The 16,055-nt window shown below is 40.3% G+C and overlaps 3 protein-coding genes across 3 annotated transcripts in view; all 3 read left to right on the top strand.

The window, feature by feature from the left end:
* The first annotated feature begins 41 nt into the window (after positions 1–41).
* LOC137971483 (uncharacterized) lies at positions 42–1,258 on the top strand. Its single transcript, XM_068818302.1, has 3 exons — positions 42–361; positions 463–1,179; positions 1,254–1,258. The coding sequence occupies exons 1-3, from the start codon at positions 355–357 to the stop codon at positions 1,256–1,258; spliced, it is 729 nt and encodes a 242-aa protein (XP_068674403.1). The 5' UTR covers positions 42–354.
* On the top strand, positions 1,226–9,162 carry LOC137969485 (alpha-L-fucosidase-like). The gene is made up of 8 exons (XM_068815739.1): positions 1,226–2,434; positions 3,268–3,374; positions 5,077–5,213; positions 5,523–5,656; positions 6,305–6,402; positions 6,509–6,641; positions 7,856–8,026; positions 8,525–9,162. Exons 1-8 carry the CDS (start codon positions 1,287–1,289, stop codon positions 8,778–8,780), a joined length of 2,184 nt encoding a protein of 727 aa, XP_068671840.1. The 5' UTR covers positions 1,226–1,286; the 3' UTR covers positions 8,781–9,162.
* A 3,759-nt stretch (positions 9,163–12,921) lies between these two features.
* LOC137969933 (actin, cytoplasmic-like) overlaps positions 12,922–16,055 on the top strand; it is a 4,650-nt gene continuing 1,516 nt past the window's right edge. Inside the window, exons 1-2 of the mRNA XM_068816342.1 lie at positions 12,922–13,181; positions 14,558–14,668. Of these exons, the coding sequence (XP_068672443.1) occupies positions 12,927–13,181; positions 14,558–14,668 (366 nt within the window). The 5' untranslated portion in view covers positions 12,922–12,926. The remainder of the gene's footprint in view (positions 13,182–14,557; positions 14,669–16,055) is intronic.

The following is a 16,055-nucleotide window of genomic DNA, read 5'->3' as shown; positions in this document are numbered from 1 at the left end:
GGCGCCTAACTATTCAAAGGATAATGATATGAGTTTGATTTGCATGAAAAAAGTGGTTGTACATCAGGACTCGCTTTGAAACCGAGGCAAACAGCAACTCGAAAATATAAGCTTCTCACGAACGAGTCCTCTTCCAGTCTCCCTCAGTTTCTGTTCTCCTCCAACCAGCACAGATTGAATTTCAATTGCGGAACAGATATTTTGCAGAACACCTTCGTTGGGTGTCCTTGTGACAGTAACCAAACAAAGTTAAACCTTCAGTTGCATTCATGGTGGTGACACGCTCTGATGTCGAAGTGTATCCATCTGTAGACATAAAACAGGTTGCAGTTTCGCATTATTAATCATTCAGAGATGCGAGGTAAGCTTTCTTTTGTTTTAATGAATTTAATGATGCCTTATGTCACTTCGAATCAAGGATGACTAAAGCGTTCCCCTTTTTGCTTTACGTTTTACTGACAGCTGAAATAGTTTTCTATTTGGTTGACGGTGAGACTCGGAAATCGCACAGAACAGAATACAATGATGGTACCCGCATTAAGAAAAGGGCCCACGAACAAGAAAAATACGAACATGTAGATCCATCAAAATCATCTCCCGTGAAAGATCAGAAGTCTTCTAACTTTGGTAGCTTATTGTTTGATCCCGAGGAGCTGAAGAAATATGTTCTGGATTATCTGCAAAGTCATGGACTTTCGAAAGCGAGAGACCCTAAAATGACGGATGGTATCAGGACACTGGATCACGGACTGAAGTCAGCTCGTGGACAACACAAACATGGTGACAAATCAGAATCACTGGGGTCAAATCGTGAGAAATATAAAAACAACCGATCCCGTTACAGTCATGGAAACGACAAGAAGGATTATCACTCTGCCAGCAAGAAAAAGTCGAAGTTTCTAAAAATAAAGAAATCTAGAGGTTATCGTGAAGATCATGACGAGCTAGACGCAATAAAGAAAGCAAAGCACCATCACGGAGACGATCCTGGACATATTAATCCCAAACAACGGAGTAACATAATTGGTTCTGAGAATGAACCACACTCGCACCATTCCAGTAGTAAACGGAACTTGATCGTCAAAAAAAGGAAGAGTCTTCACAAAGCAACGTACATACCAGCTGATGTCGAAAAAGATTTTCCCAAGAAGAAACATTCCTTGTCAGTTTTATATCATGGTGTAAAGGAGGAGGGCGGGAGGGAAAGACCTTTCAAGAATAAACACTCATCACATAATCAACGCGTTGTTCAGACTGAAACAAATCGAGGGAGTCTGCACAACAGGATGCATAGAACGAGTAGAATCCATCCCAGACATTATGGTAATGATTGGAGTTTTTCCAAACCTGACGTTGGAAGGCACATTTACCACGATAAAAACAGTAATAGTGTAAATAGAAAATTGAATGAGAGAAGAAAGTCTTCCAAGAGGGACTTTGTGGCAATACTTCCACCTGAGTCGTTTAATCTTGAAGGGTTTGATGTTGAGAAAGTTCACGACAAAGGTAGAGGAAAAGTAGGGGGAGGAAAAAAGCATCAACGCGCAAGGGAAGATAAGCCTATTAAACAATCACATAAAAAACAACACAAAGGCGAAAGGAAAAGTACTTTAATGCTACGGTCACGTGGAAGTCATTATGGATCCACGACTAGTAAACTGGACAAAAAGGATATGAAACATCCTAGAATCTTGCTTAAGAATGACCAGGGAAATCCACAAGTACAAGAAAAATCCACTCAGAGAAAAAAGAGTCATGTTAAATTACTAAAGCATTCACCGCAAGAGGATCAAGTTCCGAGAAAGAAAAACATTGTGACATCTAAATCTCTAAGGAATCATGGTATGGGTAAAGACGGAAGAGAACAGAGAGCTGCATCTCGTCGACGGAAAGATAACAAAAAGAAATCTATGGTGAAGCAGTCATCTAAGAAACGTCATCGTCATAGAGGTCAGAAGGAGGATGTAAAGGAAACAAAACATAATCAAAGGAAAACCAGGAGAAAAGTATCCACCAGGACAACATCCTCCCAACGTCGACACCGTAAAGAAGATCACGAGCGTGGAAGTAAAAAATTTGAAGTTCATAGCCACGAAAAGTCAACTGTTAGGAAAAGAAAGAAGGCTTCAAAACAAAATTCCACACCATTTACATATTCGGCTTCTTGGAACTCTCTAGAGAAAAGAAAAATCCCAGCTTGGTATGATGATGCCAAATTTGGAATATTTGTCCATTGGGGAGTGTACTCTGTTCCCAGTTTCGACAATGAGTGGTTTTGGTACAATTGGAAAGGAAGGAAACTTAAGAAGTATCTTCACTATGTAGAAGAGAACTATCCTCCAGGATTCAGTTACAATAATTTTGCTGCACAATTCAAAGCCGAGTTCTTCAATGCTACACAGTGGGCTAAACTTGTGGCCAGCTCAGGGGCAAGGTATGGCATTCAATTCTGAGAGAACACACCTTACATGACTTTGTTTACTGTCATCGTCGTTACAATCATGATCAGTCCAACAAATTCGTCAGACTAGAATGCTCAGAGTTTTTAAAATGAGAACTGAGACAGATGACTGACAGCTATCGCAAAAGGTATGTTACACGCGACGATTTTTAATGCAACACTGCTCGCAACGTTTGAGCGCAGGCTCCTGCTCGACCAAATCCCGGGCGTCAAATATGTGGGATACTGCTGACGTGACTGTCGACGTGACTTAGTGCGGTTCTCTGTGGTGCATTCTGGGACAATGTTGCGCTAGAAGTCAACGGCAGCGGTTTTACATGTTTTTGAAAGCGATTCAAAAACCTGCAACATGTTGCCGCAACAAAATGTGCCCTGTGCGCACTGTTACACGAGACAATTTTTAACGCAACATCGTTGCCTTAAAAGTGAATCGGCGTTAAAAATCGGCTCGTGCCATTACCTTTAAACTCCCTTTTGTAGAAATCGCACCAAGCAAGGTACTTAATTTTTTTCTCTAGTTCTTTGGAAGCCATGGATTGCAGCTGAAAGTACACATAGTACTGATTAGCTGTTTAAATACTGGTGAATTGCTTCATTATTCTGTGATGATCTGTTATGAACCGTGTTTGAGGTTGTCGCAAGCCTCTTGTTACATTGCCTATCAACTCTTTAGACTTATAGCACATGATGTTATCAGATGAATATCGAACTAAAACTGGCTGCATCCCTATTGCAAGACTGGGTCCGGGCAAAAAAATTTTTGGATGTTGTCTACCATTAATCTTCGTGTCTCGATCCTCCTTTAGGTACTTCGTTTTCACAAGCAAACACCACGAAGGATTCGCAAACTGGAACTCAAGCGTAGCTTGGAATTGGAATTCCGTTGATATCGGACCACATAGAAACATTGTCGGTGAGGATTTAGTAGGAAGCTTAATCAAGGACGAAGATAAAGGCAATGCTGGAACTGAGGGTCACCCCAAAACTGATAAAAATCCATGGGTTATCGTTTAATTCACTTCGCAAATATTCCAGCCCTTTAAAAACACGAGAATAGTGTGTCAGGTACCTAAGTTAGGCGAGATCACGAAACAATCATCTTCGCTATCTCGCATTCACATATATCACTTTCCTGTTTCGATAAATGCGGCTGAAAAGAGATGAATTAAAATACAAGAGGCACACGTAGGACGTATAACCTTTTGCTTTTGCTAATTAAATATGCGGATTTTCAACGTCTTCGTTGCCTTTATCGTTGCCCAAGGTCTCTGTTATGTAGCATTGTCCTTACTAGCTAAGTGGGAGGTTTTAAGAAAGGAAACCTGAACACAGGTCGGTCTCTCGTCGTCTCTGCAATAGACTGCAAGCATTGGACGTCAGGCATCTTACTTATGCGTCGACTAATTGCTCTTTTAGTAGTATCTGCCTAAATTGTGACCGTCTGAGTTCAACCAATGCCGTTTTCTTGACTATCGAAAAACTTTTAAACGTATATATTTCTTCGTATTCTTGGTTCAAGTGAATCAATATACCATTTTACAATTGTATACTAAGTTACTTGGCCTATGAATGAAAGTGAGGCTGAAGTTGACCTTGTTTTGATAAAAACTGCACTGTTTTTCTCACGTAAATTCCAAGTAATTAGCATGAGAACAACATCATCAATATAAGAAAATCAAGGAGGCCTGTATCATACCAAGGTAAACTCCAGCCTCACTTTTATTTAAAGGCCAGGTAAATAAGCACGTAGCTGTAAAGAGGTCTATCGTACGCAGCTTGATTATCATGATGGTACTCACAAACTATATCATTTCTCCTGCTGTGAAGTTATTGCGTGGGAAAGCATTTTAAAATGAGCTTCAAACGATCCCCAAACATCTTTACGTAAGATCTACGATGGTCAAGCCGAGGGTCACATTAAAAGACTATTTTATAGTTCTGTGCTCAGTTACCAGGCCTTTGAATAAAAGCGAGGCTAGAGTTGACCTTGCTTTGATACAAACCTGATTGCTTTTCTTATGTAAATTATTTTGTTGTAATGCTAACGAACCATTTACATAAGAAAAGCGGTGAGGTTTGTATCAAAACATGGTCAACTCCAGCCTCGCTTTTATTCAAAGGCCTGGTAACTGAACACAGGACTGTAAATACACCTTATTCCAAAATGGCCGCCATTTTAGAATTCTTTCGTTTTCTTGCAAATTAGCCCTTGTTGCCGCGTTCTTAAACTAGAAATTCAAAAGAATATTTTCCCTTAAACGAGGCAAAAAGGGATAATTTGCAAGTAAACAAAAGAATACTAAAATTGCGGCCATTTTGGAATAAGGTGTATTGGTCTATTATTTCCACGTATCTTTGATCTTGAAGCTGATCTGGACAAGATCCCTAAACGCATTTCCACTCGACAAGGATCTTTGCAATATCCTTAAAGGATCCTTTGGGATATTTGCAAACCAGATTGAAAATGAACTTCCCGGTTTTGTGGTCTGAGCTATGCAAAATCAGCCGGTCCACTGATATAAGCCATAAGTTAAGAGAAGTTTGCCGAGTTCTCGAAACATAGGAAATAGGTTTGTTTGTGATTAACATTCTTGCTTGTCTTTATTTTCTTCTAGATGAACTGGCCAAAGCGATTCGTAGGCTTACCAAGCCAAGAGTGAGGTTTGGTTTGTACTACTCACTCTACGAGTGGTTTAACCCACATTATTTATTTGACAAAGCCAGCGGATTTAAAACCGATGAATATGTGAAGGCAAGTGAGTCTCTTTGTCAGCTTTCACACAAATACGTGGTTATCACGTTTCGTTTCACGTTTTCGCCATGTTGGTGGACGAAAACAAAACTATTTCCGTATAATTTAAATGTGAATGCTTCATTGTCATGCAAATTTCACTATTTTTCACATTCTTGGTACAGGTTCGTATTGGTCGTGTAGTCTTATGTAATAACGTTTTTTCCATCCGTCGGAGTTACGATTCGGTCTAGCTGCCTTTCATGGTTATCACGTAACATATAAACGGATGTGATCTCCTTTCTGTATTTCCTTTTTTCCATCCACCAGGCTGTTATGAGACCGCAGCTGTATGATTTAGTAAATACCTACAAACCAGACTACCTGTGGACTGACGGGGAATGGGAAGCCAAAGACACGTACTGGAAAAGCAAAGAGTTTCTCTCCTGGCTTTACAATGAAAGGTCAAATGAAATTTGCAAAATCCAACTGTAAAAGTCTCTTTCTTCCTCGACTTTCTTAAATGTTTCTCAGTTGTAGACTGTACCGGTATAATGGAGTAGATGGTGAAGAGTTCGACAACCGGTCTTTTCAGGTCTAGCACACAAGCCGTGACCGGAGTCAGTCCAATTGGCTCGTAGAAAGCACAGGCAAGGACTTTACTGATCCAGTGGCTATCCAGAGTCTAAACAAGTGGGCAAAGTGGGACTTAACTTTAAGCCACATTTTCATTTTCCCGAAAAACGCCAGAAGCCCATAATCCAGAATTGCCGGTCGATCTCTGTCATTTGGCCTTGGCCCATCAGTTTACTGTATTATTCAAATTTAGAATGCGGGTCCCGCTAAGTTATGGCCGATCAGATTGGGTCACATGACCACGACGCCTCTGATTATTCGCAAGAGGGATTGCTTGTGTTTAATGAAAACGTGGATCGTGCAAGGAACACGATATTGCAATATTTATTCCCCGCAAAAATCTCGCGGCAGCAGCCGTCCTAAAAATAGAGAAACTGAAAACTGATAGGCCGCATTTCATCGCAGATCAAGACTTCTGCGCTATTAACGCTTTTTTTTCCACCGAGGCTGATGAATGGTTCTCTTAAAATTTACAGTCCTGTTAAAGACAGAGTGGTGGTGAATGATAGATGGGGGAAAGGTCTTCGGTGCAAACATGAAGTAGTGTGTACTGGAAAAGATAGATACCATCCTGGTAAGTTGAAAGAGTAAATCTGCTCATCGATCGTTCAGAACACGAGGTTAGAACCTGAGGTTCGGTGTAGTCTCTGCTAATCTTTGACTACATCAACCATTTACAGGCAAACTTCAAAAAAAGAAGTGGGAAAATGCTATGACCATTGACGCACTATCCTGGGGCTTTCGCCGTGAGGCAAATCTTAATGACTTCCTTAGCATTCAAGAGCTGATTAAGCAGCTTGTCACCACTGTAAGGTGAGGGATTCGTCATATGCGGTAGATAAATAAACATATTTTGTATCGCTGACCGCCGCACGGTTATCAGTCAGTTAGGATGGTTAGCTCGTGTCAAGTTGTCAGTTCAAAGCTCCAACTGACCAACTCTTAAGGGCCTAAATATCTGAGGCGTTAATACTGCCCTAGAAATGAAATTTGCAAATGGTAAGGCTTTCTTCTGAATTTGGGTCCTGAGACCGATGATCGTAGACCTCGTCCGGCACTTTATAATTACATAATCGCAAATTTAAGAGTAAGGCCGGGGTCGTGTGTATTGAAGTAGTTAGGTACATTTATCAGCCATATAACAGTTGTTAGTGAATGTTCTGTCCTGTAGTGATTGTTTCATTGGGCCTGAAAAGCCCCTATGGGGAGTGGTCAGTTAAGTCAGTGTGCGATATGTGTGGTATGTTCACACCGGGGGCTTCGTCTCCGACTATTTCACCAGGGGCTGTGAGCTAGGAGCTACGGTAAGTAGTTCTAATCAGTGAGGACATAGAGTGGTTTTCAATTGAGTGTCGAAAGTAATTAGTAAATTACTTTGGTTTTGCATTACTTCACTCAGTGATTGGTTCGAAGTTCTCGCGCCACTTTTTCAACCAATCAGAAGTGAAACAAAAACCAATTGTGACTCGCGCGTGCACATTTTCCCGCGCTTTGTGTCGGCTACGTGTAATTACTTCGAGTTTTGATTGGTTTACTAGATTGCCTCCGTCCTTTTTGATTGGCCAAAGTAATTACTTTGGTTTTGGTTTTACGACACTCATTTGAAAACCGCTCTAACGTCTGGCCGTTGGCAGGCGCAATTACAAAGGTAGCTCATTGTTCTTCAGGTTTTTCAAGGACCTGACTGGGATTCTAAGCCGGGGACTCCCGTACGGTAAACCGATGCCGAATTAACCCTTACACCGCCAAACTTATAGATTTCACTCCGTCTAACACCAGACGATTTTAACCGTCAATGGGGAAGCCCTCGGAAGTGACAGGGTTAAGCAAATGAGCCACCCGGTCGGTATTGCTTTGTAAAATGCCTTGCATTAACTTTACATTGAAAAAAAAAAAAATTCCATTTCTTGGACATTTCAAGTTTTGCGTGGAAAATTTGGGACATCTAGACGATGTCTTCAACTCTGTATTTTTATTTAGTTATTAAGTCTTACCCTTATGTGGTTTTATTTTTTCTCTATGGACAGTTGTGGCGGAAATTTGCTTATGAATGTTGGACCTGCCTCAGATGGTACAATCTCACCGATATTCCAGGAACGTCTAACTCAAATGGGGAACTGGTTGAAGGTGAATGGTGATGCCATATATAAGACCAGACCTTGGACATCGCAAAATGATTCAGTCAGTGGAGATGTATGGTAGGTAAATTAGCCAGTTCCTCCTTTCGGGGAAATATTTGTTTACGAGTTTCGTTCCTCATTTTACTTCAGTTTTTTCCCTTATCACTATATGGAGTGGGAACATTCGCTTCGGAACAATGTGTCGTATTCGGTTCGACTGGCGTTTGTTTGCTGTGCTTACGCTTGTGACGTATCACTATCAACATCATCACCATCATCATCTTCATCATCATCAAAGTCAAGTAACCATCTTCAACGTCGATAACTCTGAACAGTAATTCAACTGACAAACCTGAAGTCGACGGTGGGCTCATTTTACTCCCCCCTCTCCATCACTGCTCCGTTTTACGGGTGTTTAGAGCTACTTAAGCTACACAGAAAGGAGAGAAGTCGAAAACCGTGAGGATGTGAGATCCGGGAATCGAATTCGGAATCTCTTGTACTAAGGCCGCGTACTAACCGACTGTGCCATCCTTGCTCCTATTAAATAATCGTCATTACCGCATGTCTCTACAGGTACACTACTAAAGGAAAACACGTGTTCGCCATAGCACTCCGATGGCCACGGTCGGGGAAGATGCCGCTCGGAGACGTGAAGGCCAACCACCATACAAGTGTCAAGCTGTTGGGAAGGAAAAAGGATATCAATTGGAGGTATAGAATAGACCGCAAGGGCAGGAAAGGAGGAATGGTGATTCATCTTCCAGCGATTCCTGTGTCAGATCTTCCTTGTAGATGGGCGTGGGTCTTCAAGTTATCACATTTAGTGTGATTTTCAAAACCTTCGAGAAATATAACGCAACATTACGAAGGAATGAACTTTTGGATATTGTTGAATATTGATGTGGAAAGTATTAAGGTACTCTGAACCACAAGAGAAAATTCTCCGTTACAATGTTGAGATCTCTTAAAAATTCCAGATAATTTTAGTGCATCTACTTTTCCTGAACATCCAAATCCTTCGGAAATATTTTGAGTAATTTTACGTTAATACTGCACCCTGTTCAGTGGTTTGCTTTAACGAAGAAGCGCCATTAATGCTTAATTAGTTCTCGGCAAACGATATGTGTAAGCATTTGGCTATTGTTGCAACTTGTGACAATCGCTTCAGTGTTAAAAGCTATGCTTTCATTTTTCTTATCATATAAATCATCGACTAAAAAATACGGGGAGGGGGACGGGTTTGGGGACGGGGTCGGGGAGGGGCAGGGGCAGGGGGACGATGAGAAGGGAAAAGTGTAATTCAAGCTCCGCTTAACCAAGTCCCTTCGAGGTTACTGTACAATATGTTCCGAAAATGTTAAAAGCACTTACCGATCGTGCACTTTGTTATATAAGATAACTGGTTCACTAGAAACAATAAGTGCGCTGACAGTTTGTTCGAGTATTAACAGCAGCCCACGACTTAGAGTTCATCATTTTATCATGCCAACAATGTTTAGAAAGTCATCCGCCGCGAAGTATCGTTAACGTTGTCCGTTAATGCGTAATTTCTGCCATTATGTCGAATGCAAGAATCAACTTTCTAATTTACTCGGGAAATCTTAATCTAAAGATCACTTGGTCCCGGCGAGAAACGGCCAGTGTCAGAGCCCTAGTGTTTTATAATGGAGAACTGAATACACATGCAAATCGGATGCGATGGATGTGAGATATTATAGCATGCAATCTGAAATACCTGTATTAGAACTACGGACTGATTGTTCCTTAACTTTGGACACAGGATAATAATAAGGAAAAAAAAAACTCTTGAAGTTATTAAGAGATATGGTTGTTGTAGGTAAAATCCGACCTCAGGTTGAATCCGTTATTACCAAGGTTGAATTAGTGATCCTCGTGTTGCCTAGGTTGAATATGCACTCAGGTGAATTGAATAAACTTTTTTTGGAGCCTAAATTAAGGCTAACGAAAAATTAGGGTCAGGTTAGGATTAGTTTTGGTTATTATATATGGCTATCAATTATGCCTTATTATACAAAAGTAAATAATTGAAAGAACTGTGACTGTTTGGTCCAGCATGTTCGTCGTTGTAGTGTAGTGGTGAATTGGACTGGTGAACACACTGGTCTATTTATTGATCTGGAGGGTTTGAGTTTGAGCACCGCTATGTTATAATGTCAAGGCTGAATGGATAATGAAGTGTATGAATACATAAACCGATAATTATAAGACGGTGAGAAACATAAGATTTAGATGCGTAAGAAAGAGCTGGAGGGAAGGCATAGGTATTTTCAATGCCTTTTTTGGGGGTTGATACTGAGCCGATTAAACCAGGTAGGGTGCATATTCAGTATAGATAAAATGGGGATCATCAATTTATTAAACCTAGGTAAAACGGATTCAACCTGAGACCCGATTTGCTCTACAACATAGTCGTGTTCATTTATCTAAAAAATGATTCATGTATAACAACGATTATAATGATAATGGCAATAAGAATAACAGTACCGTCCACCGACTCCATTCCCGGTAATGCTAACATCTCGCGGAAGTCCAGGAGATCGCTCTCTTTGGAACAGTCCTCATATGGTGCGCTGACAATACACGAAAATCTCCAGTATGGATTCCTAAGACCATCGGTTGGACTCAGTTGAGGATTCAATACTAAAAGTAACCTTATGATAAGAATAATCAATATTAATGTACTATATACATATACTATAAGCCTATTGAGCCTATAAAATCTATAAAAGCCGAGAAAGCATAAAGGAAATACTCATTGATGAATAAACTTGACTTCCATACGAAATAACTTCCATATACCTTAATCCCCAACACAAAATACTCCTCTGCATATATCGAAAACGGAAGAAAAAAAATCATTATTATTAACAAGTTGAAGTGAATTAAAAATTGCCGTTTTTGTATGAAGGTCTTTTTATTTTAACATATTCTTGTTTTCTCAGCTCAGAAGGGAGAGTGTACTACGTGATAACTAGTTTTTGGTAGTTGTCTCCTTCGTTTAGGGAGCTTACGAAACGACGACGCCGACGGCAACGACGACGCTACAAAACAATAGGTTTAGTGAGCAAAAACAATGGTTCTGCACGCTCTGCACGTGCTTGTGTAGACGAGGAAATTTGGCCAATTTTTATGTGCCAAATGTCACGGACTTTTACACGCTCTTACTATATTAAGAACTCATTACAAATTTTTAGTTTCACGAATTTGAAAATGATGAACAATTGTCCCAGATAAATTAACAAATAGGCAAAGAAAAAATGGCTTTTAGCCTTTCGTCCCACTTCAGGACAGAATGGGGGTCTGACTCTTGTCTTGCAGGACATCTCCACCTGGCAAGGAGGCGTTGAGTTTGTTACGTAATGGGAAAAACGCAAAGAGTAATTTGCACGAGACGTATTGCTAGGTCATCTAGATCTCTCTCCTTTTTCTCTTCGCAACCAAATAAGGCAATGCTATATGTATATTTTTATTAGAAATATCGCAAAACAAACTTGTTCTAGCACCAGCTGCTTATGTCTTCGTTTGTCACACAATTGCCTCCTAATTAAGGAACCCATGACTAGGAGCGTACAGTCATTGTGTTTGTGGAACGGTGTTATTACAAGCTGAGTTATTTTTAGATTGATTCTTTTTACGACAACAGACCTTTCCAGCTAATCTCAAGTCTTGCATGAGAAATCACAACCCATGGGGTTGAGAATGACCGCTACTACAAGCCAAATCTTATTTAAGAACTCGTCTAAAAATAGCTTGATCTGTGAAAATGCCGTTACATAGACCTGTTATTGGAGTTGTAAGCTCATGGTAACGGCCTTCGCTGCTTCCTTTAAATCATTCGAGAATGCAACGCTGACCTGAGGTAAAGAGACCGGCCACCAGTTCCAGATAATTATTGCTCAGAAGTTAAAATTGACCAAACTAAAGTAGTCTTAGGAACAGGCAGTGGAGCATAATTCGTAATTCGGAATCGACAATTTGCAAAAAAATTATCTCCAATCAGCTTAAAATTTGACACCATTACTTATAACTTGCAAAAGGATTAATAATGTATCAGTTTCGTCAGTTTAAAATTACAATTTTAAGTTTATACAAAGTTCTCTATACTAAGACAACCGAACTTGAGAATTTTTAGTTAGGATCTACATTCACTATCGTGACGCTCCAGTTAGATGCATTTGAAGCATGCCATCAGTTAGAAGTATATCTTGAAGCAGAGGCTGAACTTATTCATATCGATTAAATTCATGGTAAATACAAACACCCGGCCTAAGAATCCAAGGAAATGTAAACCGTTCATGTAACTCAACCATATATGGCAGTGAATACTCTATTTATGTCACATCTGACAGGTGTATGTTTTGAACTTTACTTTGTTTATATCATTTCCGCAGCTGTTTGTCGATTAACTTGGGCATTCTCTCAGTGTTTCAACCAAATAAGGAAAAACAGAGTAAAGAAACCGGCTAATGTTAAAAGAATAAAACAAACTGAGTTAAGGGTAAAGAAAATAGTAGCCTGTTATTCTTGAAAAAATTCAGACGACTCTAAGAGAGCCTCGTTCTATCTGAGATTATTTACGTTGCAAAGGTGAAATGTGAAAAAGGCTCTTTAAATGCATTCTCAGAACCCAAACGATATGAAACTTGTCGCCATCATAGGAGTCCATTCGATTTGCGAGATAATAAAAAGTTTCCTGGCTTCATAACAGTTTAATTATCTACACCAAGAAAGACATTTGACGATTATCAATGTCTAATCTACTGCCCAAAACCTATTTGGCTCTTAAGAGATGAAACTTGGAGAGAGTAGGGGTATTTTGCAAACTTGCCGCTGGATCTGGTTGGGCATAAAAGGACCAACCATGGCGTGTCTTTTGTCTCCTGGAGGCTCATAAAACCGCCGAAGATCCTTTTGAATTCATTTACACTTTTCACAGTATACATCAAATTTCGAGATGACCGATGACGAAGTTGCTGCCTTGGTTGTGGACAATGGCTCCGGTATGTGCAAAGCCGGTTTCGCCGGAGACGATGCTCCTCGAGCAGTGTTTCCTTCCATCGTTGGCCGTCCAAGACATCAGGGTGTGATGGTTGGTATGGGTCAAAAAGACTCGTACGTCGGTGACGAAGCTCAGAGCAAGAGAGGTATTCTGACGCTGAAATATCCCATCGAACATGGCATCGTGACCAACTGGGATGACATGGAAAAGGTAATTTGTCCTTTCGGGAAGATTCAGTGCATGTGAAAAATCTAAAAAAGCTAACCTTAATCACGGTGAAATATAAAGTTTGAGGCGTTCACGGCTGTTTAAACAATTATAAAGGCTTTCTTAGAGTCGTTTGACCCATCACTACCTGACGAAAACTACTCGGACTAACGTCAAAGACAAAGAACAACCTGAGCACAGACAAGGAGCAGTTTATAAGATCAAATGCTGCGACTGCCAGGCCACCTATATTGGTGAGACCGGCACAAATTTGAACTGAACACAGACGAGCGACGAGGAACGGTTACATCATCAATAACATTGCTAAACACCATCTGCAGACAAACCACGGAATCGTCTGGGACTGTGATGCATGTGTTACCAACAGCACTAACTACTACCAACGGATCGTACTGGAAAGCTGGTTTACTAACTTAGAATAGACATCAATAAACCGATGCGTACAACTTCCCGCACCCTACAAACGACTCATTGACGACATCAACAACAGGGAAACAACACACTGATTTACTTAAGCACAGTACTGCTTAAGGTATTCTACGATGCACACGTACAGACCTTAGATCTACAGACGGAAATGCACCAAGCACTGTTTAGTCTTCACAGCCAATTACATCTAGGCTCAACTGACAGTTGACCAATGACATCTACGACCGGAGCTTTTATGGTATCTGCCGACGTTACACAAATCACTTGACTCTGAAGATAACTTCCGCTCAGGTTGTCGAAACGTCAGTCAATGTTATCTCAAACAGCCCTTCTCAGGACTACACTCGCACGATCGTACTTTACTTAATTATGATATAGATAAGAAATCAATTGCTTGTGGCGGAGGGTGGCTCGAAATCCATTTCGTCGTCAGAGCGAAATTTGAACCCAAGACGTCCGTAACCTAATCAAGCGACTTAACCACTTGGCCACGCCGCCGATCACGGGCGGGTCTGCTAAACCTGCGAGCCAGCGAGCCATGCGACTTTCGCATTTAAGTCTAAGCACCCATTTTAAATAGCGCTGATAAACAGTTATTAAGCCTAACTCAAAATCCGATAATGGATTTCAACGCGTATTTTTAAATAGGAATCATGGCTCGTATGGCTAAATAGGAGTCATGGCTCGCATGACTCGCATGACTCATCACGGACGCAGCTTATCAAAAAAAAAAAAAACATCTCCTTATGACAATTTACAAATCTACAGCACATTTTGTCCCACCTACAGATAACTGGGAGAAACCTCGCATGACAAGCTTACAACTGAAGCATGCTTTGCCAGAGTTAGCATCACTGACTGCGGTACACAAACTGAGAGTTTTTCTTGAAGACAACGTATTCTTGATCATTATTTATTTTCGTTTTTAGATCTGGCATCACACCTTTTACAATGAGCTGCGTGTTGCGCCCGAAGAACACCCAGTTTTGATGACTGAGGCACCACTCAACCCAAAAGCCAACAGAGAAAAGATGACACAGGTATATTTCACGTGTAAGGCAAGTTTGTGGCTTTCATCCGATCAGCCACAAAAAAGGAGTATGCCATGGAAATTCTTGAATTCAGTTTCAGACACGGATTCCTATTTAAAAATACGCGTTGAAATCCATTATCGGATTTTGAGTTAGGCTGAAAGTACAAAAATCCACATGTTGACGTCTCGTATTTTCAATCAAACTGGTGCACCCTTTTACAGCATAATAGGCTGGTGGTAGTCATGAACGAGTCACGGTGATAGTCACAGAGCATCCGAACTGGTCAACAGAAGGCCACAGGTTTCAAAAGCGAATAGAAGGGATCGGATTTTCTCGGTTGTCCCCAAGTCATTCATTGAAGGTTATCATGTTTTCGAACTTTGAGCTAAATTTCAAAAGATCAAATTTTTTTTTGTCTCGGATTCTTTGACAGCAAGCGAAAAACAATGAAAAACCGAACACAGAAGGAGGTGCTGAGTTGTTCAAACCGACAGACTTAACAAGGTCACTAAAAAAAAGAGAAGGTCATACCAAGCAACAAAGATAAATATTTCATGCATGGCAATGAAATTTATCATGGAAAGTTTTGCTTGAGATTAGTTTAATTACGGAGTAGCTGTCCAACAAAACAAAACGAGTAGAAATCAAAATCATACGTACTCCGAGTGATTCCTCATAAGGTAAAAGATTGCTTTGGTTGGTCAAGGTGAAACAATAATTTGAAGTTGAAATAACACATTACAGCACAATTAGTGATCTTTGTACTGTTGGTACAAATAAAGTTGTTGTTTTTGTTGTTGTTGTTGTTGTTCGAATAACTTTAAGAGGCAGCCTCATTACAGTGCAGTTGATTTTGTGTAGTTCAGTTTACAAGTCACTCGCCGAGACTTGCTATGCAACTTATCCTTAACACAGAAATTACTTTTAAACGAAACAAATCAAAGCTTCGAGCCACAAAAAAAAATTTTTTTTTAGCATACATAGTTTACGTTACAAACAACAGAGATAACCTTTGAAAAACCATTTTAAGCTTCTTCAATTTTGCACATCCCTGCCTCCTTTTTATTGTTACTCAAACGTTTCTTCAATGTTGTAACGCGTGACACGGCCCCTTTACGATAGCGATTATTGATCATGAACTATAGAGCTGTTTGCAATTTATCAGCGAAAATAATTTCGTGATTGCTTACGTATCGCATGAGCTAGAAACAAAAACAAAAACCCTGGTGACTTTATCGCATGCGCTTTCCTGCCGTTGGCGCCGGATGCTTGCATTTCAGTGCAGTTTGCGTTATGATTGGTTAATTGACTGACTACGTCTGTTGTGATTGGCCAAACAGATAACTTTGGATTTCGTTTTACGATAAACTGCTCAAAGCAATTAAAACAGACG

Source organism: Montipora foliosa, chromosome 9, assembly GCF_036669935.1.
Source record: "Montipora foliosa isolate CH-2021 chromosome 9, ASM3666993v2, whole genome shotgun sequence".
Classification (NCBI taxonomy): domain Eukaryota; kingdom Metazoa; phylum Cnidaria; class Anthozoa; order Scleractinia; family Acroporidae; genus Montipora; species Montipora foliosa.
Note: the sequence above shows the minus strand (reverse complement) of the source record. Positions and strands in the feature narration are given on the sequence as shown.

What these genes read in the sequence shown, in the direction of transcription:
- LOC137969485 (XM_068815739.1), top strand. Translation starts at nt 1,287, where the DNA reads ATGCATAGAACGAGTAGAATCCATCCCAGACATTATGGTAATGATTGG. An exon ending in ACCACATAGAAACATTGTCG is followed by an intron (nt 3,375 to 5,076) that starts GTGAGGATTTAG and finishes ATTTTCTTCTAG; the next exon opens with ATGAACTGGCCAAAGCGATT. An exon ending in AAAAGATAGATACCATCCTG is followed by an intron (nt 6,403 to 6,508) that starts GTAAGTTGAAAG and finishes AACCATTTACAG; the next exon opens with GCAAACTTCAAAAAAAGAAG.